Here is a 26,856-nt window from a genome sequence, read left to right on the forward strand (position 1 = left end):
GCATTTTATAGAAAAAGAGATGTCCACATTAAAAATGGCTTTTTTCCTAAAAAAAAAAAAAAAAAAAAAAAATTGCCTACTTGATTTACTGCCTGGGCCTCCAGGTTGGACATTAAGCTTCCCGATGAGAAGATAAAGTTAGTCTAAACCCTTTTTCCCGCGTTTGAGTTGTCATGTATTGGACCATTCTCCTTTATTAGTACACTTAAACTGGCATTTGGGATTGAAAGAGTTGTCATGTGTAGTTTCTCTAATAGCATCCAGCGGCTAGTTAAGCTTTCCAGTGGGGCATGCACCTAGTTTGGGGGCATGTTCCTAGGCCGTTTGAGAATTTTTTTCTCATCCTAAATAGTTCATCAGTATTAGATTAAGATGACCCTCCCAGCTATAATGCTATCAATATAAAACTTTTGAGTGATTAGACAACGGGTTATCTCTCTCTCTCTCTCTCTCTCTCTCTCATCAATACAACTTTTTGAGTGATTAGACAATGGGTTCTCTCTCTCTCCAAATTGCTAATAAGTTCTACTTGAAATCAACAAGTATAAAGAAAAATGATCAATAAGCCAATTCAGCTTAGGCCGAGCACTAAAAAAAAAAAGGACCTCCACCGAATGATGTGGAGCCCACATGCTCAAGCACAAGGATGGAGTCAGAATTTCTTTTTCAGGAGGGTCACATTATGTATATATATATATATATATAAACTGATAAATATATTTTTGGAATGAAGTAAATTAAAAAATTGTATATGTAGAATATAAATAAACAATTTAGGAAAACAAAGAAAAGGAAACACATTAAGAGGGAGAAAATTCAAGTGGAACACTTTACATACAAGAAATTTATATTAGAATATATGGTGAAGGAGAAAATTTAGGGGGGGGGGGGCACGTGTCCCCTGGCCCCATAGAATTTTCTGCGTACGTCATTTACTTTGACAATCAAAGTGCCATAGAAATCAGTAAGAACCCTACTTTGTATTGTAGGAGCAAGCACATTGACATCAAGTATCATTTTCTCATAGACAAGGTTATTGGTTGGTAACTTTCACCAAAAAAAAACACTTTCTTAGTCAATTTTTGGATGATGCAAGTACGCATTTTTAAAACCCTAAATCCTATGATATGCCGGTTCTTTAATTGCACATGACTTGTGAGAGTCAACTTACCTAGGGGTACTCTTCAATAGTTTATGAATGTGATATGACCCAATCTATAATGTTGTGTTTGGTGTGCAAGAATGGAATGTCCATTCCAACCATTCCTTCGTTTGATATGTAATTTAAAGTGGGAATGGTTATTCCATTTGAATGAAAATCCATTCCACAACTAAACCTATGGAATGGTCATTCCATTCCCAAGTAAATTTTTAAAAAAAAATTCAAATTCCCAAAAAACCTTTATGTTCCAAGTTCAAAAACCACCAGTACCTTCCACCACAACCACCTCCACCTTTCACGACCACCGCCTTCCACCACCACCACCGCCATCAACTTTCACCATCGTCCACCGCTTTCCACCACCATTACCGCCACCGCCATCACCTTTCACCACCTTCCACCACTGCCACCGTCATCGCCTTTCACCACATCCACCACTGCCATCGTCATCGCCTTTCATCACAACCACCACCTTCACCACTACTACCTTCCGCCACTACCACTGCCACCACCTTCCATTGCTACCATCTTCCATCACCACTACCACCATCGCTTTCCATTGCCATTGCCTTCCACCGCCACCACCACCGCCTTCCACCACCACCGCCACTACCGTCATCGCTTTCCACCGCTACCGCCACTACCGGTCATCGCTTTCCACCGCTACCGCTTTCCACCACCACCGTCTTCCACCGTTGCCGCCACCACCACCTCACCACCTTCCACTACCACAACTGTCACTGCCTTCCACCACTAGGACTGCAAATGAACCGAGTTGTTCATGAACAATTCGGACTCGTTCGTTAAGTAAATGAGCCAAGCTCGAGCTCGAGCTCATTTTTCAAGCTCAGGAGTAGGCTCGTTTATATAAAAAAAAATATAATAGTTAATTTTTTATATTTAAAAACTTATCCCATCCATATAAGTTTAGCCCAAATACATGTAAATCTTTAATTAGCCCAATTGGATACATGTAAATCTTGAATTGGCCAACTGGAAGCCCATCTTACACCTTAAATCCATTTAACTAAACAATCCAATGCCCAAGTAACGGTTTCATCTAAGTCATTGGATCTTTTATATAACCCTAAACAACCGCAACACGGAGACGCTCCTCAAGCTCTGTAACTCGTGTAACTCCTCTGGCCATTGCTCCGACCTCCCTTTGACTCCATCGACGACCAAGTACTACTCTACTCTCTCTATTCCCTCACTGATCGGCCTCCCTTCAACTCCATCAGTGACCAAGGATACTTTGTGCTCTCTCCATTCCCTGTTGGTGGAACCAGAAATTGGTGGAAAAGATGAAGATCTGATTAATGGTTGAAGATGGTGGCAATCTTTGTCTCCGAAAACGGTATCTTATATAAATATCTTATTAACCCTTATTAATAGCTTCAGGGGGCCGATGGATAATGCATCGTTTGATCGATATATATATATACTCACAAGCTTTAGCCGAGCCGAGCACGAGCTTGAGCCGAGCTGGGCCTAGCTAGGCTCGCCCGAGCCCGAGCACAACTAAAATCTAGGCAAGTTGAACTTGAGCAACCTAAAGCTCGGCTAAGCTCATTTGCAGCCCTAACCACCACCCCCGTCACTGCTTTTCACCACCACCGCTGCCATCGTCTACCACCACCATCATCACCTTCCACCACCACCACCGCCACCGCCACCGCCTTTCAACACCACCACCGCCACTGCCTTCCACCACCACCGCCTTTCACCACCACTGCCTTCCACCACCACCTTCCACTACCGCCATCTTCCACTACCACCACCACCACAGTAACCTTCATTGGCTTCCACCACTGTCACCTACACCACTATCTCCTTTCACCACCACCACCACACTATTGCCGCTGCCGCCGCCTTCCACCATTGCCGCTGCCGCCGCCTTCCACCATTGCCGCCGCCGCCGCCTTCTAACACCACCACCTGTACCACCATCGTCACCACCATCCACCACCGCCACTGCCACTATTTACTTTTTAAAAAATTATAAAAGAATGTCATTTTATTAATTTAATTTATTTGTTACTAAGAGTAATATTTTGGAGAACTCAATTTGAAATTTATTCCATTCTAAATTTTAAATTGATCCAACCAAATATTAGAATGGTAATTATCATTCCATTTCTATATATTTTATACTTCCAACCAAACAACAGAAGGTAAATGATCATTCTATTTCATTACCATTCTCATTCCCACTTGTATTCCATTCTATTCCGCTTACCATTCCCACTTGTATTCCATTCTATTCTCGCTTACCAAATGCAGCATAACAGATTACGTCAAATGTAGAAGTTCAATCAAGCTGAGCTTAAACCACTGCAACACTCCTTGGAGTGAAACATGAGTACTTGCTTTTTCTGCTTTGACCCTGTATATCATGTGTACGAAACGCGTGTTTCTTTTTTGATTTTGGAAAATGTATAACACCAAGCGAACCGTATAAACAAATAGCTTGGTGAAATCTATCAGAGGCAGAATGAGAGAATTGACGTCAAGTCCTCCCATGAGCATGAGATCAATCTTCCCATGACGCTTCAAAGTCCTCTTCATCTAGTAACAGAAATCCTATTACCAAACGGTGAAGTCTCTTAGTATTACAAGATAGCTCGAGAATTAAACACTTCTAAGCAATCATCTTCACGACGGAGAACAGAAGGAAATCCTGTAATAATTTCAAAATTTGTAGCATTCTTCGAGTTAAGAGGACAGAATATCAGACACTAAGTCGTTAGTACGATGCAAACCCTAGTTCATTACATTTTAATCTGGTGAGCGTAGTGTCCATTTCAAAAGAATTTCAACGATGTCCAAAATCCAATACTCCCCAGCAAGTTAAACAACAGATATTCCAACGAGGCAAAAATAGAATAACAATGACAGTCAAAACACCTTTGGGTCTCCACAACCCTCAACCATAATTTTATTTTCTGGATAAATCTAAAAAATAAAATCCCGAAGACTAAAAAAAAAAAGATAACCAAAATCCACAGATGAGATTAAATAGTAAGTGAATGTTAATCCTGGGCAAACTTGAAACAGATCCCAATTATTCAGTATTCCAAAAAAAAATTTAAATGTTTAAAATGTCCACAATGTAATCTTTATCGTCATTATAATCATCAATTTGTCGTACTCCTCACTTTTTCCACGAGCTTCACATTACAGAAGTTCAATGAGGGTTCCCATTGCTATTGAATGTATCTTCCACCGACCAATAAATTGAAATACACATCCAATCAAGGAGGCTGTATCCTCGTCTTAACAAAATGACACTGGCCAAAATTTACTTGCCTGCTAGCATAGTAATGCACATTGCTTTATCCACTGATAATTTGATGATGATTAATCTTTCACAATGTGTGAGGGTGTGGATCAGGAGGGAACGAAGTAACAAGAAACCGATGAATCATCTCAAAGCTGGTGAATGTGATTACAGCAGCTGGGGTAGTCCTGAGCAGGTTGATTGCACACCCACGGTAAAATCCAGGGATGCCCTCTTGCTGAAATACTTTCTTAACGCAGTCAGCAACGCCAGAGTACCGTCTATCAGAGTGGTGCCCTTGTTCTTGTAGCCTTGAACGTACTACCTACATTAATTTTGTGAGAATAGAATGTAGTTCTACTTATCAATGAATTTAAGCAGCAGTATGGCAAAACTACAGGTCTATGTAACCACCAAAGACAAGTTGTTAAAAATCTGGATAATCTTTTGACATCATACCTCATGTGGATATGTCAATGTAGATGCAAATATTTTGGAAACTGAGGAGGCAACAGCAACATCCCGTGCACTAAGTTTATCTATTGTAGTGTTATCTGATATCAGCGAATTAAATTAATACTTGCTTTATTCAATAGTACATGGAAACTAAAAAACAAAATGAGTGAAAATTCACCTCGACTGGCCAAATATTCTTTAATTTTCTCATAAGTTGGGAATTGGATGGCAACATGGCTGACACCAGCCAACGCAGGCACAAGACCGCTGTCCACCACACATCAGATGCCATTAGAAATAAATTCACAACTACAAATGCACTCACAAATTCATCGTCATTATGTTCATGACAGAGGATATAAAAAACCTGTATAAGCCACGAATACCCTCTTCACTAGCAATTCTCCTCAAAGCAGACAACGTACTCCTGTATGGTACAACACCTGCTCTCATTCCTTGAGTCTGCCAAAGGAAACAAGAGAAATGTATTAGCTCAGGCATTGGCACCTTCTGCATGAACCATGAACTAATTCATAAAATTAACCTCACTGCAAACACAATAAGAATTTGCCAAAATTACTAGATGAAAATGACAACAATAACATAAAGAACTGCATTCATGAGGCAACTGTTAGCTACAGCTTCTAGCAGAACATACGAGAAGCAGACAATTTACAAGATGTTCAAAATTAAGATCATTAGTTATAATTTCCATGTCTCTCAATATATAGCCACCAGCTTGTGAAGACATCATCATCCTCCTCCTCCTAGCCTTAATCCCATATGAATAAAGTCGGCCACATGAATTTTCTCTTTCCAATGTTGCATGCCATTTCAACTACTATATTTAAATTTTTAAAGTCATTCCTAATTGTATATCCTTGGATAGTCTTTGGATTTTGTTGATAGTTTAAAGATGTAATGTCTCTGGTGGCAGCTTTTTGATCTCTTGGGAGCGCTCCCCTTTTGAGTGCCTTTAATGAATTTTACTTATAAAAAAAATAATAAAAATAAAAAAAAAGCCATTCCTAATAACCTGTCCAATGATAATTTTGGTCACCCTCTAATTACGTTCTATTACAACTTGCCTTCCTCATTTGACCAGTGCATCTCTAGGTCTCGGATGTATGCGTGTCCAAACCATCTAAGTCACTCTCTTTAATTTTCTTATCAATGGGTGCTACACCTTATTTTTTCCTCTCATTAGTGACCCATCTTTTCTACTCACTCCGCTCATCCACGTTACCATTCTCATTTCCGCTACATGAATGTGTTGTTCTTGTTTCCTTTTTAGGGCCCAACATTCCGCTCCACTAAGTTGAGGTTCTCAAGATGTGTTCTGGCATGCTTCCAAGTTTTTGCGCTGAAGATCAACATTGGAAAGAGTGAATTGGTTCCCAATAGGACGGTTGAATAGATCCATGATTTAACGGATATCCTTGGATGTAGTGTTGGCGCTTTTCCACTATACTATCTAGGGCTGCCTCTGGGAGCTTCGTTGAGGAGGGTTTCAGTTTGGGATCCCGTGGTTGAGTGCTTTGTAAGGAGACTTGCAGGTTGGAAGCCGTACCTATCGAAAGGGTGAAAGCAACTCTTATGAAGAGCACCGTGGCGAATCTTCCTACATACTACATGTCCCTCTTCCCGATGCCTATGGCTGTTGTTCGAAGATTGGATGCGATTCAGAGGAAGTTTTTATGGGATGGTTACCACTTGATTAACTGGGAGAGGTTGTGTTTCCCTATCAAAAAGGGAGGTTGGGGATTCGAAGGCTGGATTGATTCAACAAGGCTTTGCTGGGCATGGCTTTGGAGATTTGGGAGTAAGAGATCCAGATTATGGAGGAGAGTCATTGCTTGTCATTGTGGGGAAGGAGACAAAGGCTCGTCGTCTCGGGAGGTGCAGTATCCAGCGGGAGTGGGAATTTGGAATCTTATCCGGAAGGGTTGGGATGAGTTCTCCAAACGAATTTGGTTCAGAGTTAGGAGTGGGAGGTACTTCAGGTTTTCGGAGGATCATTGGTGCGGGGACTTTGTTCTAGCTCAAAGGTTCAGGATGTCGACGAATAGGAATGCATTGGTAGCTGACTGTTATCAGCTTGATAATTGGCGGTTGACTTGGGATGTGTTGTTTTGTAGAGAGGTTCATGATTGGGAACTTATTGAGGTCTTTGATCTCTATTTGCATTGCTCTACAACCAGGTGGGTGAGGGTGAGGTTGAGGGTGAGGGTATGGGTGGGCACGCCTAGAGGGGTTTTTGAGATTAGGTCTTTCTACCTAAGCCTGCGGTGATCCAAGGCCAAACCTTCTTACCTTGGAAGGCAATTTGGAGGACAAAAGCCCCCATGAAGGTGGCGTTTTTCACTTGGACAGCTGCCCTCAAAAGTATTCTCACTCTCGACAACCTAAGGAGATGACAGATAGTCGTGAACTGGTGTTGCATGTATAAGTAACGGAGGAATCAGTGAACCACCTTCTCCTTCATTGCCCAGTGGCAAGGGATGTGTGATCTTTGTTCTTGGTTACTTTTGGCATGGCTTGGGTGTTTCTCGAGTCCACGGTTGACATGCTAGAGGCTTGGAGAGGGTGTATAGTGGAGAGCCGAACCCGATATGCTTGGAAGGCCACCCTCCTTTGTTTAGTATGGGGTAGCGGCGTGAGAAGAATGTGAGATACTTCGATAGAGAGGAGGCCCCCTATTTGGTCTCTCAAATACAATATTCTTTCTACCTTATTTTTATGGGTCAATGGGACAAATTTTAAATCTTTGGGGCATCTTTTCGACTTTGTGGATAGCTTGAAATTATAGAGCCGCCTTAGGCATCTTTTGTTTTCCTTTGGGAGCGCTCCCCTCTTAAGTGCCGCGAACGAAATCTTACTGGTCAAAAAAAAAAAAAAAATCCGCTCCATATAACATAGTTGATCTAATAATAATCCTACAGAATTTTCCTTTTACTGTGTTATTCTTTTATCATATAAAATTCCACTAGCTTGTCTCCATTTTGTCTATCACGCTCGAATTCTACTAGTTATATCACTATCCATCTCTCCATCCTTTTATATTATGATCCTAGGTAGCAAAAATGGTTGTTTTGAGTAAGCTTTTTATTTTGAAGTGTTATCACTATATTATCACTATCCAATTCTTTATTAAATTAGCACTCCATATACTTGGTTTTAATTCGAATGTCTCCACATTTCTAGATTTATTGTTAGGTTCTCTTTAGAGGTATGCAAGAGCACTATATCATCAGCAAACATCAGGCACCATGGAATCTCATTTTGGAAATCTCTTGTTATTTAATTTAAGATTATTTCGAATAGGGCTTAACACCGATCCTTGGCGCAATTCTATGTTTATAGGGAAGTCACTAGTTTCACCACACGTGGCACAAACTTTAGTGTTTATGTTCCTTTTCATATCCTGGATACTTTTTATGATTTGCAAGGGGAATGCAAGTCTTGTTGCTTACTACTCCTACACTCTTCAACTAATTGTCGTAGGCAGTGTTATTAAAGGCGCACTGAGGCGCTAGAGTTCCCTTGGAGCCTAGGCGCGAGGCAAACGGAGAGGTGCACGCCTAAGTGATGTGAGGCACACAAGTAAAAATTTAAAACAATAATTTTCAACAAAAAGAACACAATTAAACAATAAACATCCAGTAATAAAAATAGGAAATATATCACAATTAAACCAATAATCTAGCAAAATCCAGCAAACAACATTCAGCAGAACTTAGCAAACTGCATTCAAAAAAAAAAAAAAAAAGGAGCAGGAATGGTAAATGCATTCAGGAAAATGCATTCAAAATAATTCAGCAAAATACATTCAAATAATTCAGGAAGGAAAAAAAAAAGGCAGGAAATTTTAAACTCATGCCACTAAGGCCCCCAAACAGTAAAACGACATGAAAATGCAGCTGGCAGCACTCCAAAGCAAATGAGAACAAAGCAAATCAAGACATACTAAGAAGTTGTCTGGCTAATCCCTTTTCTTTTCTTTGTTAAATTCTTTTATTACACAAGAAGACAAAGTTCACTGCAACAAACCACTTGGCTACTCCCTTTTCTTTTCTTTATTTTATTCTTTTATTGAACAAGAAGACAAAGTTCACTGCAACAAACTACTCCCTTTTCTTTCTTTCTCTGCTTTTGGTCTTTCTTTATTAGTTCCACTCTCACGTTTCTATGTTGTATCCATCTTTATTTGACCATTGCTTTTCTTTTCTTTATTTTATTCCTTTATTGCACAAGAAGACAAATTTACAAAAGCTCCTTTTTATTCCAGCACATGGAAAAAGCTGAACAGAACAAAAAAAATAATTAAAAAACAACTTGAGGAAATAAGTGATCAGACGCGCCTGAGTAAAAGCGTGAGGCGCGTCTCAGGCGCGCGCCTAATGAAGGTCGCTGCGCCTGGGCTATCATGAGGTGCAATTCATGCGCTTGTAGGCACCTAGAGAGGTGCGCCTTTAAAAACACTGGTCGTAGGTATATAGCTTCCATTATGGATCTTCCTGGCATGAATCCGAACCCTTTGCCATATTTTCTTTGTATGACTCAATAATTTAATTTCCCTATAATCATCACAATTTTGTAGATCCCCTTTATTTTTATAATTTGGTACTATTGTACTTGTTCTTCACTCATTTGGCATCATACCTAGACCTAGTTTTAGGATTGTTGTTAAACAACTTTGTTAGCCACTCAATTCATACATTACCTACCGTTCTCCAAGCTTCTGTGGGTATTTTATCCAGACCTACCGCTTTATTACTTTCCTATCTTCTTTAGTGTGTCCTCTACCTCCTTATTGGCGATTTTATCTTCCATTCCTACGTTAAATTCCTTTCCTTCTACTTCCTCTCTAGGGTATTCCTCGTTTAATAGATTTTGAAAATAGTTTTTCCACCTAGTTAATATATTGCTTTCCTTGACTATAATTGTGTTATCTATGTCCTTAATACATTTAATTTAATTTAGGTCTTCAGTTGATCTATCTTGATTCTTTGCTAGTTTATATAAATAATTTTTCCCCTCTTTTGTGCCTAGATTTTCATATAAGACATTAAAGAGTTTTGCTTGACTTTGCTTAGTATCTTTTTTGCTTCACTTTTGATTTTAGTATTCGTGTCCAAGTCTTCTTGTCTACTTTCTTGCCATGCTTTAAAGCTTGTTCTCTTTTGTTGCACTTCCTCACTCCAAGTCTCTTTTTTAATGAACTTTTCTCCTTCGGTTTCACCCAAAATTTCCTTCACCTTATTCCTTCCTAATATAGTTTGCCATTTTTTTATTTTTTTATTTGTTAAATAAAATTGAATTAGAAAGCATTCAAAAGGGGAACGCATCCCAAGATATATAGAAGGAACAAAACCAAAATAAAGCATCCCAAGAGATATACAAGGAACAGTATAGTTTGCCATTTTGAACCACAAATTATTTACATATTCATTCCAATTCCATTGTTTTTCCTTTGATATTTGTTATTTAAACGTGGTCGCGTTGCTACCTTTTCATTCTTTCCACTTAATGTTTTTAAGTCCATTTTTCGCTGTTTTATACTTAAATCATTTGATTACTATATCTAAAATTAGTATGCAATGTTGGTTTGTGAGGTTCTCCCCGGGAATCACTTTGCAATTTTTACATGAGGCCCAATCCCTTCTTCTATATAAGCAATAGTCAATTTGTGTTCCTTATTCCTTCCTAATATAGTTTGCCATTTTGAGCCACAAATTATATACAAATTCATTCCAATCCCATTGTTTTTCCTTTGATATTTGTTCTTCAAACATGGTCGCTTTGCTACCTTTTCATTCTTTCCACCTAATGTTTTTAAGTCCATTTTTTTGCTTTTTTATTCTTGAATCGTTTGATTACTATGTCTAAAATTAGTATGCAATGTTGGTTTGTGAGGCTCTCCCCGAGAATCACTTTGCAATTTTTACATGAGGCCCATTCCCTTCTTCTATATAAACAATAGTCAATTTGTGTTCTACTAATTCCACTTTTAAAAGTTATTAGATGTTCCTCTCATTTTTTCAAATAAAGTGTTAGTTATTTCTAAGTCATATGCTTTTGCAAAGTCTAAAAGTGTTTCTATTGTATCATTTCGCTCTGCAAATCCATATCCTCCATGGATTCGGGCATATCCTATCCTATCATCACTACATGTCCATTAAAATCCCTGCCTATAAATATGCTTTCATGGTTAGGTCTAGATTGTATCAAATTCATCCAACGAGTCCCAAAAGAGTTTCTTTATTGCGTCATCTAATTCTCCTTGGGGAGCATACGCACTTACTATATTCAAGATATGTTCATCTAGAACAATTTTAATAGTGTCATCTATCTCTTTTCTTGAGATTGCAAGGTTGCCTCATCTGTTTCAGGGGGGTACTGTTAAGGCAGCAAATCCTCACAGAGGCCCCTCAATCTACATGGATGATCACTTTGTTGAGAAACAAAGAGAGAACCTTAGGGTGTGTTTGGTGGGAAATTTTGACAAAGATGTTGATGGAGATCAAATTGCAGATTGGGCCAGCCATGCTTGGCGTATCTCATGTGGAGTTGGTGTGGCGCCATTGCCAGACTCTCTTTTCCTTTTTAATCTCCCTTCAAGCGCTGAAGCCAAAAGGGTGTTGAGGGAGGGACGTCGAGACTCCGGCGCCACGCTTCATGTGGATAGTTGGTGTTTTAGGGTGGGATGCTCAAGTGTGTTGAAGGAGAAGGGGATGGAAAGGGCTGTTCTGTATGGCCCTCCCCTCCACCTCTGGTGCCATGATCTTTTCGTCACTGTTGGGGATTTGTGCGGAGGTTTTGTTTGGGTGGAAGCCAATGAGACGAGAAATCCCGTACTTGTGCATATCACGATGAGTGATAGAGGTGAATGCCCGGTGATCTTTGTCCATGATGATCGCCTCTCTTATAAGTGGCTTTGTGGAAAGAACTACTCTTCCCGAGCTTGTACCAACAACGGCAAGTCTGGAAGGAGGGGATGGTTCCTTTCTGTTGAAGGAGGAGCATTGGTGGAAAATGATATCGAAGGGAAAGAAAGGAGTCAAGGAGTTTCAATGTCGAAGGGGGCTAGAATTTGTGGAGGGAACTCAGTCGCGCTGGAAGAAGTTGTCGTGGATCTAACGCGCTCGCCGCACGAGAGAGTTTGGTGACTTTGGTCCAAAGTCTGGTGGGTCACATGGAGAGTTGAGGATGCCTTATCCTATCCTTTGCACCAGAGGAGAGGGGGGGGGGGGAGCTATCAATGGAAGGACGGATTTGAATTTTAAATATGCAACGCGTGACCCTTTACGCTCGTGGAGCTCACGTGATTCTTTTAACCAGCAGGCTTGGGCTGGGCCTTTTGGTCACAAGATTGTGGTTAATGGTTCTGGGCCCAAAGGTTTTACAACTTACAAGCGCGCGCGCCGGGGGGGGGGGGTGTGGTGGCTATCAATGGAAGGACGGATTTGAATTTTAAATATGCGACGCGTGACCCTTCTCGCTCGTGGAGCTCACATGATTCTTTTAACCAGCAGGCTTGGGCTGGGCCTTTTGGTCACAAGATTGTGGTTAATGGTTCTGGGCCCAAAGGTTTTACAACTTACAAGCCTAAAATGCATGGCCCATATTTGTCTAAGCCTAATGTGATCAATAACTCACAATTGGGTTAGCCACGCGTGCCGTTGGGCTCCGGGGATCCTAATGTTATTTTTTTTTTTTTTTTTTTTTTTTGGGTAAGTAAATAATGTATTAAAGAGTGTTCAAAAGGGGAACGCATCCCTCAAAAGCTACAAAAGGCCAAAACCCTCGAAGCCAAAAGATCAACAAACTCCTCTATGGATTTACAATTTCATCCCCCCCCGGCGAGATTTTCCTTTCCTTCGAAAGTTCTTCTATTTCTCTCAAGCCAAATGCACCACCAAACACATAAAGGTGTAACCCTCCAGGAATCACGGACTTGAACCCCCACTGTACAACCTTTCTAAGCCTCAATCAAACATCTAAAAGACCTCGACATAACCCACTGAAACCCGAAAGAACCCAGCATCAAAATCCAACAATCTAGCGCCACTGGGCAATGCAAAAGAAGGTGATCAACCATTTCATCATCATGCTTGCACATAAAGCACCGGTTAATCACAATCTGTCTCCTTCTCCTTATAGGTTATCTTGAGTCAAATCTTCCCTAAAATGGATGTCCATGCAAAAAAGCGTCACTTTGAGAGGAGCCTACGAACACCAAATAGCCCTCCACGGAAGAGGGGGGTTCAAAGTATCCAAAGAGACCAATAAAGAGACCTAACATCAAAATGACCCTGAGAAGAGGGAAGCCACAACCAAGAGTCAAAAAAACCTCCCATGATCTCCTGGCAATCTAAGAGCTCCAAAAAGCCAATAATATCCTCAATCTCCTAATCCTGAAAATGTCTCGAACATCCCATGTTGTTCTCCCACTATCAAGGTGATAGTGGTCAACCAACAGTCTAACGATCTAAAGCAATCCGAAATAGTCTAGGCAAAGCGAGTGCAAGAGAATGATCACAATACCAAATGTCCTCCCAAAAGCGAATTCCCCTACCATCCCTAACTCGGAACCTAATATATTTGAAGAATTCATCCCACCACTTCCGAATAAATTTCCAGGCCCCAACTCCACTTGGAAGTCTCACCTCAGAAGAGCACCAACCCCCTCTCATCTCCCCATTTTTGCTCACAATCACCCTCCTCCATAATTTGTGCCTCTCAACCCCAAATCTCCAAAGCCATTTCCCTAACAACGCCCTATTAAACAGCACCAATCTTCTAATACCCAATCCTCCCTTTCGAATCAGAGTGCAGACACGCTCCCATCTAAGTATCTAACCAAATGAAACTTGAACTCCTCCCCCTTACCTCCCCACATAAAGTTCCGCTGTAACATCTCAATTATGTCAACCACAGAAGAAGGAATCTAACAAATGAATAGGAAATAAGTAGGAAGACTCTAGAGAGTGCTTGTCATCAAAGTAACCCTCCCTCCTTTAGAAAGATATTGCTCCTTCCATCTGGCCAGCCTGTTCTAAATCTCGTTCCAATTACCCACTCTCTTGGATGGAGCCCGAAGAGGCAATCCCAGATAGGTAATGGGTAAAGAACCAATACTGCAACCCAAAGTGTTAGCTATAGTGGAAATCTGAGGAACTTCCCCAACAGGCACCAACAAACTCTTCCCCCCATTCACCTTTAAACCAGAGACCACTTGAAACCAAATCAAAATGCATCTCAAGAAACTCATCTGAAATTCATCTACGTCACAAAAAACCAGTATGTCATTAGCAAACATCAAATAAGAAATCTCCAACTGGCTAGCAACATCTCTGCCCACCCTCAAGCCTCTCATAAAACCCAAATCCACAGCCCTTGCCATCATTGTGCTAAGACCCTCTATCACAATAAGGAAGCCGAATAATTTTTCAAGACTGGTAAGGAAGCCCAAAGATTTTTCAAAGCCTAGTGGGCATCAATCAAGACGATTGAAGGCTCAATCTTTTGGGCCTACTCTAAGAAACTCATTCGGGCCTCTTCCTGGGATTGATTGACCACAGCCCGTTCATTGCTGTACATGAGGCTCATGACTTGAAAAATAACGAGATCCAGTGCCATTGACGCAGCGAAGAGATGACCGGTGATTGAACAAAGGATGGTGCTAAGTCGATGCGACATTCAAATGCTCAACCATTCCAGTCAAAAGCTAGACGATGGTCTCGCAAACAGAAACAGGAATGGGTGAAATCTTCTGCTTCTCCCAGTCACCCCGACCGGTGATCGAACAAAGGATAGTGCTAAGTCGATGCGATATTCATATGCTCAACCATTCCGGTCAAAAGGTAGAAGATGGTCTCGCAAACAGAAACAGAAATGGGTGAATTCGTCTGCTTCTTCCAGTCACCCTGGTATGTTTTATGGCCCTATCTCTCAGACCTCTATCCCTTATTCTTCTCCTTCTTGTGGGGTGTTGAGGACTTTTGATGGGGAGTTTGGTGGGTGTTGAGTCGGAGACTTTCACCTTTTTTATGAAATGGCCTCTGAGGGTTGTTCAGAGGAAGATAGTGAGAATTTGTCAGTTTCATCTCTCTTGTTTTAGTGGTGATTCTGCTGTAATGAAGAGTTTACATATGAAGATTCTTTCAAGAGGTAGGAATAATGGGAATGCGGTTCTATGTATTGGATTGGTAAAGCTTCTGCGGATGCTCTTCGTGCAGAACTGCAACTTCACTGTGCTGGTTTCGGGGACAGAATTGAAGAGTCAGCTTTACTGGAGGTCGGAGATGCATCTGAGGACAGAGAAACCTGGAGTTAGGGAGATGGATGACTTACAGTCCAGCAAAGGCAATGCTTTGTCTGTTGTTGAGTTTGCTGGGGATGTGTCCAACACAGCGTCAGACAGAGACATGGTACCTTATAGAAGTGTTCGTACTTCTTAGCCAACATAGCACACATGGAAAGATCAATTTGTCTCTAACTACTGCTAAATTCCCAAATTAAGTAATACAACACCACTAAAGTATGATTCTAATTCCTCAAACAAATGATGTTAAGTCCTCATCAGAAAGAATAATTGATGATTTTTTTCAGAAATTTTAACAAATCCCTTTCAAACGGGTTAGTTACACAACCATTTCCAATATATTATTACCACACTAAAGAGATAGCTATTATATTAACAATTTTGATTATGTTTTCCTGTGAATTCAAGTATCATGGAAGAACAAATAAGTCTGTACTCCTTCCTAATGCATACTCCCTTCAGAACACTAAGCCTTCTAAACCTTTAGAGGTCCAATTGTATATCTTTTTACACTACTTCAAACTTCTTGCCATCTCCTGGAAGGCAGTGATTTTCAACTCCAATCAGATTACTCATCTAGACTGAAACTTTCATCGTCCTTACTACACATCACCAATACATCTAACCTGACTCTCTTCCACACCAAACATTCTATTTTCCATTATCTTTTCTGCAAAGTTGCTACTCATATAAATTTAAGGAACCTCTTTTAGACTTTTACTCAAGTAATATGTAATAAATTTTAAGATCTAAACCATGAAACTCATGTTTTAAGATTGGTATGGCAGCAGGGAAAAGAAAAGTCCTAAAACTGATAGCAAAACCTTATCCACAACACAAAGAAACTAGGGAAACAATGCTCTCTAACACTGCAGTCATGCAACAAGGTGAACATAAATCAGATACACAATATATATAAATATAGGGGCTTCAATATAAGCAAGTTCTGGTGCATGCTATATTCTAGTAGATAATATTTAAATGAGCCCAAATTACAAAGTTTTGAATTTGAGGCACACCTGAAGCCTTGTCTTGACTACCCAAATAGGATTAGTGGCAATGGTTGTTGCAGCTCCAGCACCAGAAGCAGCAATCATATTGGCACCAATCGAGAGATGATGCTTCTCATCTAAATGTGCAGATCAACTAAATACGCGTTAAGCGCAATCTAAAGATAGAATTAACTTAATGAATATCACTAAAAAAACTGACACTGTGGTGGTGGTAAAATCAATAACACAAGCAACATATTTCATATTTAATTAGTTTCCTAACAGATATAGTAGGTCATGAACTGACCATCAGAGTAAAGAAAGCTTTTCAGCTGCTCATAAATTGTAAAATAAACCTGCAAAACAGTTACAAAATTGGGGTCATGTAAAAGATAACAGAACCGAAAAAAAAAAAAAAAAAGGAAGAGTCATCAAATACAATACAGAGAAAAATATTTTAAAAGCCATAGACAGCATCTAATTCAAAATTTAACCAAAGGTACCACAAGTTGGATCACAGCGTTCCCAAGACAAACAATACAACACACGATTGCAATAAAAGTTCCAGATATGTTGAAGTTCTCTCTCTCTCTCTCTCTCTCCCCACATAATCGTAATGAAAATTGCATATATGATGAAGTTCTTAGGAACCATAGCTTGTGAAGTCCAGAAGATATGATGAAGTACGTATAAAAATGGCAGATATGACAAAGTTCTTAGAAGCCATAGTTTGGTGAAATCTGGATTGTCGAGCTGTTGGAAAACGGGTTTAAAAGCGAAAGCAAAAAATTTTCCCCAATTCTTTTCAATGAATCAATCATGTTTTAGAGAGAAAACTAATATGAGCCTTGGACAATTGGTAGATTGTCAACTAGGGGGCAAGTCTTCAATTCTTGAACACCAACAATGAATTCTTTTTCTTTTCTTTTTTTTGATAAGTAATAATTGAAGAAAAGGGGAACACGTCCCTTATACAAAAGTGGAACAGGGATTTAAGGACCCAAAGAATCCAAAAAAATGATTAATTCATCAGAAGAGGAGCAAGAACTACTCTTCACGTAACTAAAAAGAGAGCGAATAATATGAAGTTTCAGCGTTGACAAGGACGACTCCTTCCCTTTGAACATTCTACCATTCCTCTCATTCCAAATGCACCACCACACGCAATGTGGAACTATCCTCCAATAGTCATGTACACTGCTTCTCACACGACATCCCCTCCATGCATTAATAAGTCCCTTGGAAGAACGGGGTATTACCTAAAGCATACCAAATATGCCGAGTATAAGGTTCCAGTAGTCGTGCGCCACGGGACAATGCAAGAGGATATGATCCCTTGACTCACCATCTCGTTTGCAAAGGCAACACCAATTAACAATACAGTTGCCTCTCTTCCTCAAATTGTCAATCGTCAGGATCTTGCTCCATACAACAATCCAAACAAAGAATGCCACTCTAGGTGGAGCCTTAGAACGTCATATGGTCTTCCATGGAAAATCAAGGCCATCAAAGTTGGAGAGGCATAGAAACATGGACCGAACTTCAAATCGACCTTGGGAAGAGGGGACCCACGTAAGATAATCACTACCTCTGCCAACTGTCTCCTGCTGATTCAACAAATCCCAAAAAACACATACCTCATTCATCTCCCAATCCTGAAAAGAACGCCGAAAGTGCACGTCCCACGTGATCCCACTACTATCAAGCCGATAACAGTCAGCTACGCAGGCATGTCTATCAACTGCGATACTGTACAATCTGGGAAAGGTACAAGATAATGGCCGGTCACCGCACCATAAATCCTCCCAATATCGAACCCATCTACCATCACGAACTTTGAATCTGATTTGGGAAGAGAAAACATCCCAGCCCTTCCGAATGAATTTCCACACACCAACTCCTCCCGCAATAGAGACTGGACGAGTAGACCAGCCGCCATTCTCCTCCCCAAAACAACATGAAACAAGCCTTCTCCAAGGGCAATGCCTTTCCCTACCGAATCTCCATAACCATTTGCCCAAGAGAGCTTGATTAAAGGGAACCAACCTCCGGATACCCAGACCACCCAACTTCAGGGGCTTGCACACTTGCCCCCATCTGACGAGATGATACTTAAACTCTTCGCTCCTTCCGCCCCAAAGGAAATCCACTTGGATCTTTTCGATCCTTTCGGCAATAGAGCATGAAATTTGGAACATAGATAAAAAAAAATAAGTACGAAGGCTCGATAAAGTGCTCTTTATGAGAGTAACTTTCCCCCACCGGACAGATATTGCTTCTTCCACCCTGCCAATCTCTTCACATACCTATCAATCACAAGATCCCAACTCCCCACCCTCCTAGAGGAAACCCCCAAAGGCAGACCCAAGTAAGGAATAGGAAAAGAGTTCACCCTAAACCCAAGGATTGCGGCTAAAGAGGAAATGTCCTGAACATCCCCAACCGGAACAAGCACGCTCTTAGCCACGTTGACCTTCAGCCCAGAAACCGCCTGAAAACAAACCAGAATGCACCTCAAATATCTAAGTTGAGGCACATCAGAATCACAAAAGACCAAGGTATCATCCGCGAACAGTAAATAAGAGATCTCCAACTGATGAACTAGATCTCTGCCCACCCTAAAGCCATTGATAAGACCGAGATCCTCTGCCCTCCTCACAAGTCTGCTCAATCCCTCCATTACAATGAGAAAAAGGAAAGACGACAAGGAATCTCCTTGTCTCAAACCCCGAGAACACCCAAAGAAACCAGCAGGAGACCTATTCACGAGAACTGAGAACTTTACAGACGAAAGACATGTCTCTATCCATTTCCTTCATCTACTTCCAAACCCCATTCTGTGAAGCAAATACAGCAAGAAGTTCCAATTCACATGATCATAAGCTTTTTCAATGTCAAGTTTGCATAAAACTCCAGGAACATCACTTCGCAATCTAGAATCCACACATTCGCCTGCAATAAGAACTGAATCTAGAATTTGCCGTCCTTCGACAAAGGCATTCTGGGAATACAAAATAATCCCATCCATGACATCCCTCATCTTAAGAGCAAGAACTTGGCAATGAGCTTGCAAATGCAGCCCACTAGGCTAATTGGTCTAAAATCTTTAATGTCAGAAGCACCACCCTTCTTAGGGATGAGAGCAATGAAGGAGGCATTTAATGACTTCTCAAAGAGAATGGAACTCCTGGAATGTACCCATCACCTCGTTTCTCACCACCTCCCAACTTTCCATCAGAAACCGCATATTAAACCCATCAGGCCCCGGAGCTTTGTCCCCATTGCAACTTGATAAAGCCTTTAGGACTTGCTCTTTGGAAAAAGGAATCTCAAGACCATCTCTATCCAACTCAGAAATAGCCTCAAAATGAGGTCGTCAAGCCTGGGTCTCCAAACTAACGGCTCGGTGTAAAGCTTCTGATAAAAAGAAACGATCCCATCGCGCACCACTTCCTCCCTCCACAACTACATACCATCCACCTGGATTCGCCCTATATGATCGTAGTTGTTAAAGGCTCAAGGCGCACTAAGGCGCCAAAGGCCTTCTGGAGCCTAAGCGCAAGGCGCAGTATAAGGCGCGAGCCTGATCGAAGTAGGGCACGAGTATAAAATAATGCATAGTTAAATATATAACATTATATATATTCATAATCAAGCACTAATTGCAGTTAATGTAAGTAGTGAACCATAAATTTATGAATTTTGTCAAATATTTCATAAGTTTAAAACAATACGATATATGATATAGAACCTTTTAATTTAGTAGTAATTAAGTAAACAAGAAAATGATACAAATAAATGATTAAAAAATACAAGGCGCGCCTTTTTTGAGCCTGGAGCCTACTAAAAAGCGTGAGCCTGAGGGCTTTATGTGAGCCTGATTGAAGGGGCCTCGCCTGTAGTAGGTTGAGGCGCTCTAGCTGAGCCTTGACGAGCCTAGGGCTTTTTTGGAGCCTAGGCGCGCCTTTAACAACTTTGTTAATATGATTACTCCTTCAGTGAGCATTAGCAAGTCTGTCAAAAAATCTTGTATTACAATCTCCCTCTTTTAGCCATAAAGCCTGAGATTTCGGTCGCCATAAGATCCCCCCATACTAGCAATCTCAGCAAGAACCGCCTGACAGGAAGCTCTCCTAGAGCGTAGAGACTCCACATCCCCACCCGCCTCTTCAAGACGATCAATCTTAGAAAAATCAGTAAGGACTCTATTCTTCCTCCATTCAAGATTCCCGAACACTTCCTTATTCCACCTCTTAAGGTCGATTTTGAGAGCTCTTAGCTTCCTGGCTAACACAAAACTAGAAGAACCTGTAACCATTGTTTCCTCCCAACAAGACCGAACACTCCCTTAGAAGTCCTCCGCACTCATCCACATATTCTTAAATCGAAACGAGGAGCACCGAGACCTCAATCCCCCACAATCCAAAACCAGAGGAACATGATCAGAAGTGACCCTTGCTAAAACCGCCTAAACAGCATCCAGGAATTTCTCTTCCCACTCCCTAGAGATCAAGAACCTATCCAGCCTTGATAAGGTAACTGTCTCTGCCATTAGACCAGGTAAAGGCTGCCCCTTCCATTGGCATATCAATGACAAAATGCCCATCAATAAAATTAGAAAATTGAGTCATGTTCGAAGACCACCTTCCCCCTGTGGACCTCTCTAACGGGGACCTAACACAATTGAAATCCCCACCCAGACACCAAGGAAGAGACCACAATCCCTGAACATGGAAAAGCTCCTCCCAAAAGAGAGGTCTATCACTATCAACAATGAATTCTTGATCGACCATCTTTAATTCTTGAGTTTCAATTCGCCTCTTAATCATCACTCATATGTCCTTGTCTGGAATCCACAAGCAATGGAAGAGTGGACTCCAAGTCTCTTTAGAATTAGGGTTTTAGGAGAGAGAGAGAAAGAATTAGTGTGTCTTGTGTGTCAACAAGGGTGGCCGCCCCTCCCTCTCCTACTTTGACCCTAATGCTTCTTTGACTAAGATTGGGATCTAGATAGGCCCATCCTTGTCTTGGCTTCAATGAGCCTATTTTAATGGCTTGCCAACTCTTTCCCATGATAATTATACTAAATAAAAATAATTGCACCCCAACTCCCCAAGACATGAATAAAGAAGTCACTATTACTAAATATTGCAAATTAACCCCTCCATGTTAATTAGTTGTTTGGATAAATAATACCATCAATCCAATAGACAACCATATTTTGGCCACTAGGTTTATAAACAATTTGATCACATAAATTTATTTTCAAAAAATAATATATTTAATAAATAAATAAATAAGAAAACTATTTATTAAATATAACTTGTGAGTTTTGATTAAACAAACCTAACCAAAATATAAACAGCACATGTATTTCATCTTGAAAATTATGTTCCAAAGCCGTAATCAATAATTACCCAAAATTCCCAAGTGTTTTGACCCGAATCCGAACGTTGCTTGAGTAAATCAAAGTAACCATGATCATAAAATAGAGTCCATAAATCTCTCAGAATTAAGAGTCTATTTGCTTTAGCAATGATAAGGAAAATTAATCACGATGGCTCGAGTAATTTTTCTACTTATCCCTGATCCAGTTCAATGTGTCCAACATACCAACACATATGGTCTTCAGTCTTACACTCAAATGACTGAGATAAGTCACCCTAACAAGTGGAAACCAATGTATTACATTCTTCCTAAAATAAAAATCAATTCTATTAACGAATGCAAACAAGTTTATAATTATGAATACTAATTATTTATTTATCGTATGCACGGGCCACCTCCTTATGCACATAAATCATCCTATCATAATTAATGGACACTTAATTCATAACTCATGAATTAATCAAATATAAGCATTCACCATATATGTAGAAGATAAATAAATCAGACTTCATTAAATCTAAATCTCAAAATAACATTCAAATGGCTTTGAAAGGCACACAAATACAATCCCAACATGAGCCTGAGAATGCATATTGAAATCTCGAGAGTAGCTAATTTGTACAAATAATGTGAAAGGTTAGGCCTCTCTCCCTCTCTCACACACGCAAACACAAAAAAGTGTATACACTAAACCTCACTAAATCCAAAAATAAATAAAACTGAACCACCCCCCCCCCCCCCCCCCCCCCCAAACACATAGGTAAATATGATTTTGATTTTGCAAAACTGCCCTTGCATACGATAACATTATGCTAATAAAGACGTCTAATGAAAAGAGATGACGGAAATACCCACAGCATAGTAATGATCAAATTGAGTTAAAATATTACTGAAATTAGGCAGTAGGTTTAATTTGGAAAGAATCAAATTCTCGTTGAATCTCTAAGTCGGGAATTAGGGTTTCAAGTTTAATATCAAAGACATGAGTCCCTTAGATAAATAGAATCAAACATATGCATATATGTTTCATAACAACATATATATAGTTAACTATGAGGGCGGGCCTTGGCGGCAACGGTAAGGTTGCTCCGTTATGACCTGGAAGTCACGGGTTCGAGTCGGGAAACAACCTCTCCACATGCAAAGGCAAGGGCCGCAAGGCTGTGTACATCTAACTCTCCCCAGACCCCACAATGGCATGAGCCTTGTGCAATAGACTAGCCCTTTATGTTAACATGTAAATTATATATATAGATATACAATCTTATTAAAAAAAATTATTATGTATATAGATATGCAAATATATATTGATAACAACATATATATAGATATACACACATATATATATTGATAACAACATATACATATAGATATACACACAAATATAAATATATATATATATATATATATAAATGATTGATGAATAGAGAACTTTTAGCTTATATTCAGAAGTTAAAGATTCCATTAGCCCCAAATTTTCAAGCCTATTGCATTGGCGGGGAGGTCCAAATCATTGTTTCCAGTGTAGCACAGACGAGGAAATTAGTGGAAACAGCCTCCCGCTCCCATGAAAATCTTATGTTTGAGAAATAAAAACTAATAAATCATTCTTTTCTATAATAAAACCACTGGGTGGTGTGTGCGCGCGGAGTGCCACCAGGGAGGGTTCACGTAATGAATGATTCATGTCAAACCAAAAGGCTGTTGTGGCTTGAATAAATTTTCAAAAGGCCAAATATATTTAGAACATAAATTCCATTAACTGTGTCGAAGGAATGTTAAATGCTTTACACAAGAAAACCATCCCTATATTATCGATATCATCTTCTTCTCTTTCGAATGAGAACCAGTATCTTTTTTGTGATAAAAGAATGCAAGGGGAATGATTAATATCAAATCAAGAAGCTCCCAGAACTTGAATAAATTTTCAAAATTATGAAACTAGGGTAGAAATTTCATGAACTATAAAAGAATACATGGTGAGATAAATGCCCTGGATAAGGGAACCAGTAATGTACTTGTTGCATGGATAGAAAGAGTTTGGCAAATGCTATAGAATTATCTGTACATAAGTAACTCATTCTTCATTCACAATAGATTATTGCCCCTTATCAATGCCCTTTATTGTTGTCACATCCCAGGCTTCTCACATATCTTGATCTAATTGATGATATACCTTAGGACTATTTTTGGAAACTAACGCTGGAGGTCAGCAAGTGCTTAAAAAATATTCATTGGTGGGGGGATCAACTAGGAAGCAATAGTAACCTTATCTAATCTGTAAGGCAAACACCCCTTTTCTATACCTCTCAATCTTTCGGCTTCATTATCAAGTGTGCCAATACACTATTAAAATATTTGAATTTCCAATGGAGGATTGCAAATTCTTGAACAGTAAGGAAATCCGAGGATCATAAATTGATTATGAAACATTGTGTCCAGAAAATACAGAGTTAGGAAGAAGTCATCCACAAGGGATCTTGCCAAAGCCGATATAGAACAATGGTATAGAAGTGCTGGCAATGCATTGAAAGGCAGGCATGGGGTCAAGGGGGTCAGGGAAAAGTTACCCACAATGGAGTGAGGACCTATGGTATAGAAGTGCTGGCAAGGCATTGAAAGGCAGGCATGGGGTCAAGGGGATCAGGAAAAAGTTACCCACAAGGGAGTGAGGACCCATGTAGTAACATTAAGTTCCAATTAAACAGGTCACGATTCACCATTTCATTCTTGTCCATTTAGAGGCAAGCCTAGAAAAATATTTTCTTTAGAAAAAAACTGTTTTCACAGTTCCAAAAATTAAGGATCTAGTCCTTTCCCAATTTTCTAAGCTAAATTCAATTCTTAGAAAGTAAAGAAAAAAACTGAACGGCTACTTCCTGTTTTAGGCCACCACATGCATTTTCATTCATTTTCCTTTTCATCATTCTTCCAACTCATGCATAAGATATTAACATCTCAATTACCAAGAAATATGTATCTTGAGGTTATAAATGTCACATCTCACAATAAACTATGAGCACTAAGTAAAATGCAAAAACTTAGAAAGGACTACAACTCACTGCCCAGTTTGGAAGTAATGCAAGAACAGTGGGGGAAAGCCCTCGATACATGCCGCGCAGCCCCTCCTTCTGAAATATTTGTTCCAAACTACCAACTATAAGACTACCTGATCAAAGAAAAAGAAGTCGAAGAGTACGACCCGTCCATTATAGATTTAAGAAAGAAAAATTGTCAATGCTCAATGAAGCCAACAAGCAACAACATTAAACTTGCACTTTTTAAATGGCATTGCTCAAGTTTTATATTAACATATACTTTTTTTTTATAAGTAAGTTTTATATTAACATATACTTAATCCAAATATGATCAGGTATTAATCTCATCTATTATACTTTGTTATAATTGGGGAAAATGTTTTTGATACCCAATAAAAACACTGTAAACTCAATGAAGTGTTAAATCCACACTGATTATGTATAATGCCAAGAATGCACCAAAAGTAAATTTTCAAAAACCATAACCACTTTTCAAAAGCAAACGATAAAGGACACTTTTTTATAAAGTGAAAAACTAGGCCGACGTACCAATGCAAATGAAAGATGACAAATAGGCAACTATGAGATGATCCCCGCATGATACTACCTATTGGTCACTTTCTTGTCACATTGTTTATTAGCTTGGATAACTTTCATTACTCAAGAATAATTGTACTCAAAAATGTTACATTGAGTACCTCTAATAGTTCCATTGTTGACAGCTGGTAGCCCATGAACTTGAAACCTTGTCTTAATAACATCTAAAGGACACACAAACGTAGCTGCAATAACTCCTGCACCAAATTCCCAACCAACATAAGCCTTAAATACATGAATAAATTAATTTAAACCACTAATTAAAAAAATAATAATAATAATCAGAATCAAGAATCAAACAGTGATAAAAATAACATAAAAGTTGGGATTTTTTTTTTGTGGTTTCGTTTGCATCAATTTTCTCAAGACCCAAACAGAATTAAAAAATAAAAATAAAAATAAAAATAAAATCAATTAAGTACCAGCTGCGGCACCAGCTCCAGCATTGCAGAGAAGGCCCTTGGGACTAGGGCCATGAGAATCGGCGGCCATTACTGAAACTATGAGAAAACGATTGAGACGATTGCAAGTGTTGCTTGGAATTGAACAAGTCCTCTCTCGAGAGGGAGATCACAGCGAACCAAGGTCGCATGGCCAGTGAAGAGTCAGTCAAATCGGTTTGAATTTCTTTCGGATTTAGGGTTCGGTTTGCGACCGAACAAATCAGAGACTACCAACAGCTGATTGTTCGTGTTCTCTATGATGATGATGAATCGATGAGATCGATAATGATTTGAAGAAGAAAATCAACATGAATATGGAAAGGTCTGGGTCTCATTTGTTGAAGATGATGATAAGAGAGAGTCGAAGAAGAAAGAATGACCCTATTCCTTGGCGTCTCTCTCTATTATCGTCTTCTTTCTCCGCCGCCCGAATCGCCACAAATGGACCCAGTCCTCTTTTTCTTACCCCAAAGCTCAGAATTTAATCAACAAATAATATAAATATTAGCATAGCATTGATGAGTGGTTGAAAATGGTGTATCCTCTTCCTTGTATTCAATTATGAGGGCGTGTATTAGTGTATATAATTTACTTACCCAAAAAAGGTCATTGGGTTTCTAAATTCGTCTGATGGATGGGTTCCAAACTTCCAATCCATCTGAGTATAGTACATTTGATACAGTGAATAATGATACAAGTACCCAACCAAACAAATAGGTTTGAAAATTCGGTTTAGTTTTATATATATATATAAATTATAAAAATGATATTTTGGAAGAGTTAGACGCATTCAATTCTTTTTTCTTTTTCTTTTTTTTTTATGAAATTAGTGTTTGATTCAAATACAGAGTAAGATGTTACTAACTTTCTAAGTTCTTCTATTTCATATTAATAGTTCATTATTATTATTATTATTATTTTAAAAATCTCAAATTACTTGTTTTATTTAAAAAGTCAAAACAAATATAGGGTATTATTTTTCTATCATTACCTTCTTAGTTTGGATAATTTTAAAATGGTACAATGTACTAAAATTATAGGCTGTGGTTGATGGATATATGGAATCATTATTGACCCTGTGTTTCGGGCCAAATATGGTTAGAGATAGAGAGGGGGCCTGATTTGACGAGGGACATCAGTCTATGAGTGGCTTGACCAAGTAAGAAATGGCTC

At 39.5% G+C, this 26,856-nt stretch overlaps 1 protein-coding gene across 1 annotated transcript; it reads right to left on the reverse strand.

Moving 5' to 3' along the window:
• Positions 1-4,154: 4,154 nt before the first annotated feature.
• LOC132306272 (nicotinamide adenine dinucleotide transporter 1, chloroplastic) lies at positions 4,155-26,333 on the reverse strand. Its single transcript, XM_059803603.1, has 9 exons — positions 25,663-26,333; positions 25,342-25,437; positions 24,668-24,774; positions 16,525-16,573; positions 16,245-16,354; positions 5,266-5,360; positions 5,077-5,165; positions 4,902-4,996; positions 4,155-4,767 (listed from the first exon to the last, which is right to left on the reverse strand). Exons 1-9 carry the CDS (start codon positions 25,730-25,732, stop codon positions 4,531-4,533), a joined length of 948 nt encoding a protein of 315 aa, XP_059659586.1. The 5' UTR covers positions 25,733-26,333; the 3' UTR covers positions 4,155-4,530.
• Between the last annotated feature and the right edge of the window lie 523 nt (positions 26,334-26,856).

This window comes from Cornus florida, unplaced genomic scaffold, assembly GCF_030987335.1.
Source record: "Cornus florida cultivar Cherokee Brave unplaced genomic scaffold, ASM3098733v1 CherokeeBrave_3.0.0_Hap2_Chr05, whole genome shotgun sequence".
Taxonomy (NCBI): Eukaryota; Viridiplantae; Streptophyta; class Magnoliopsida; order Cornales; family Cornaceae; genus Cornus; species Cornus florida.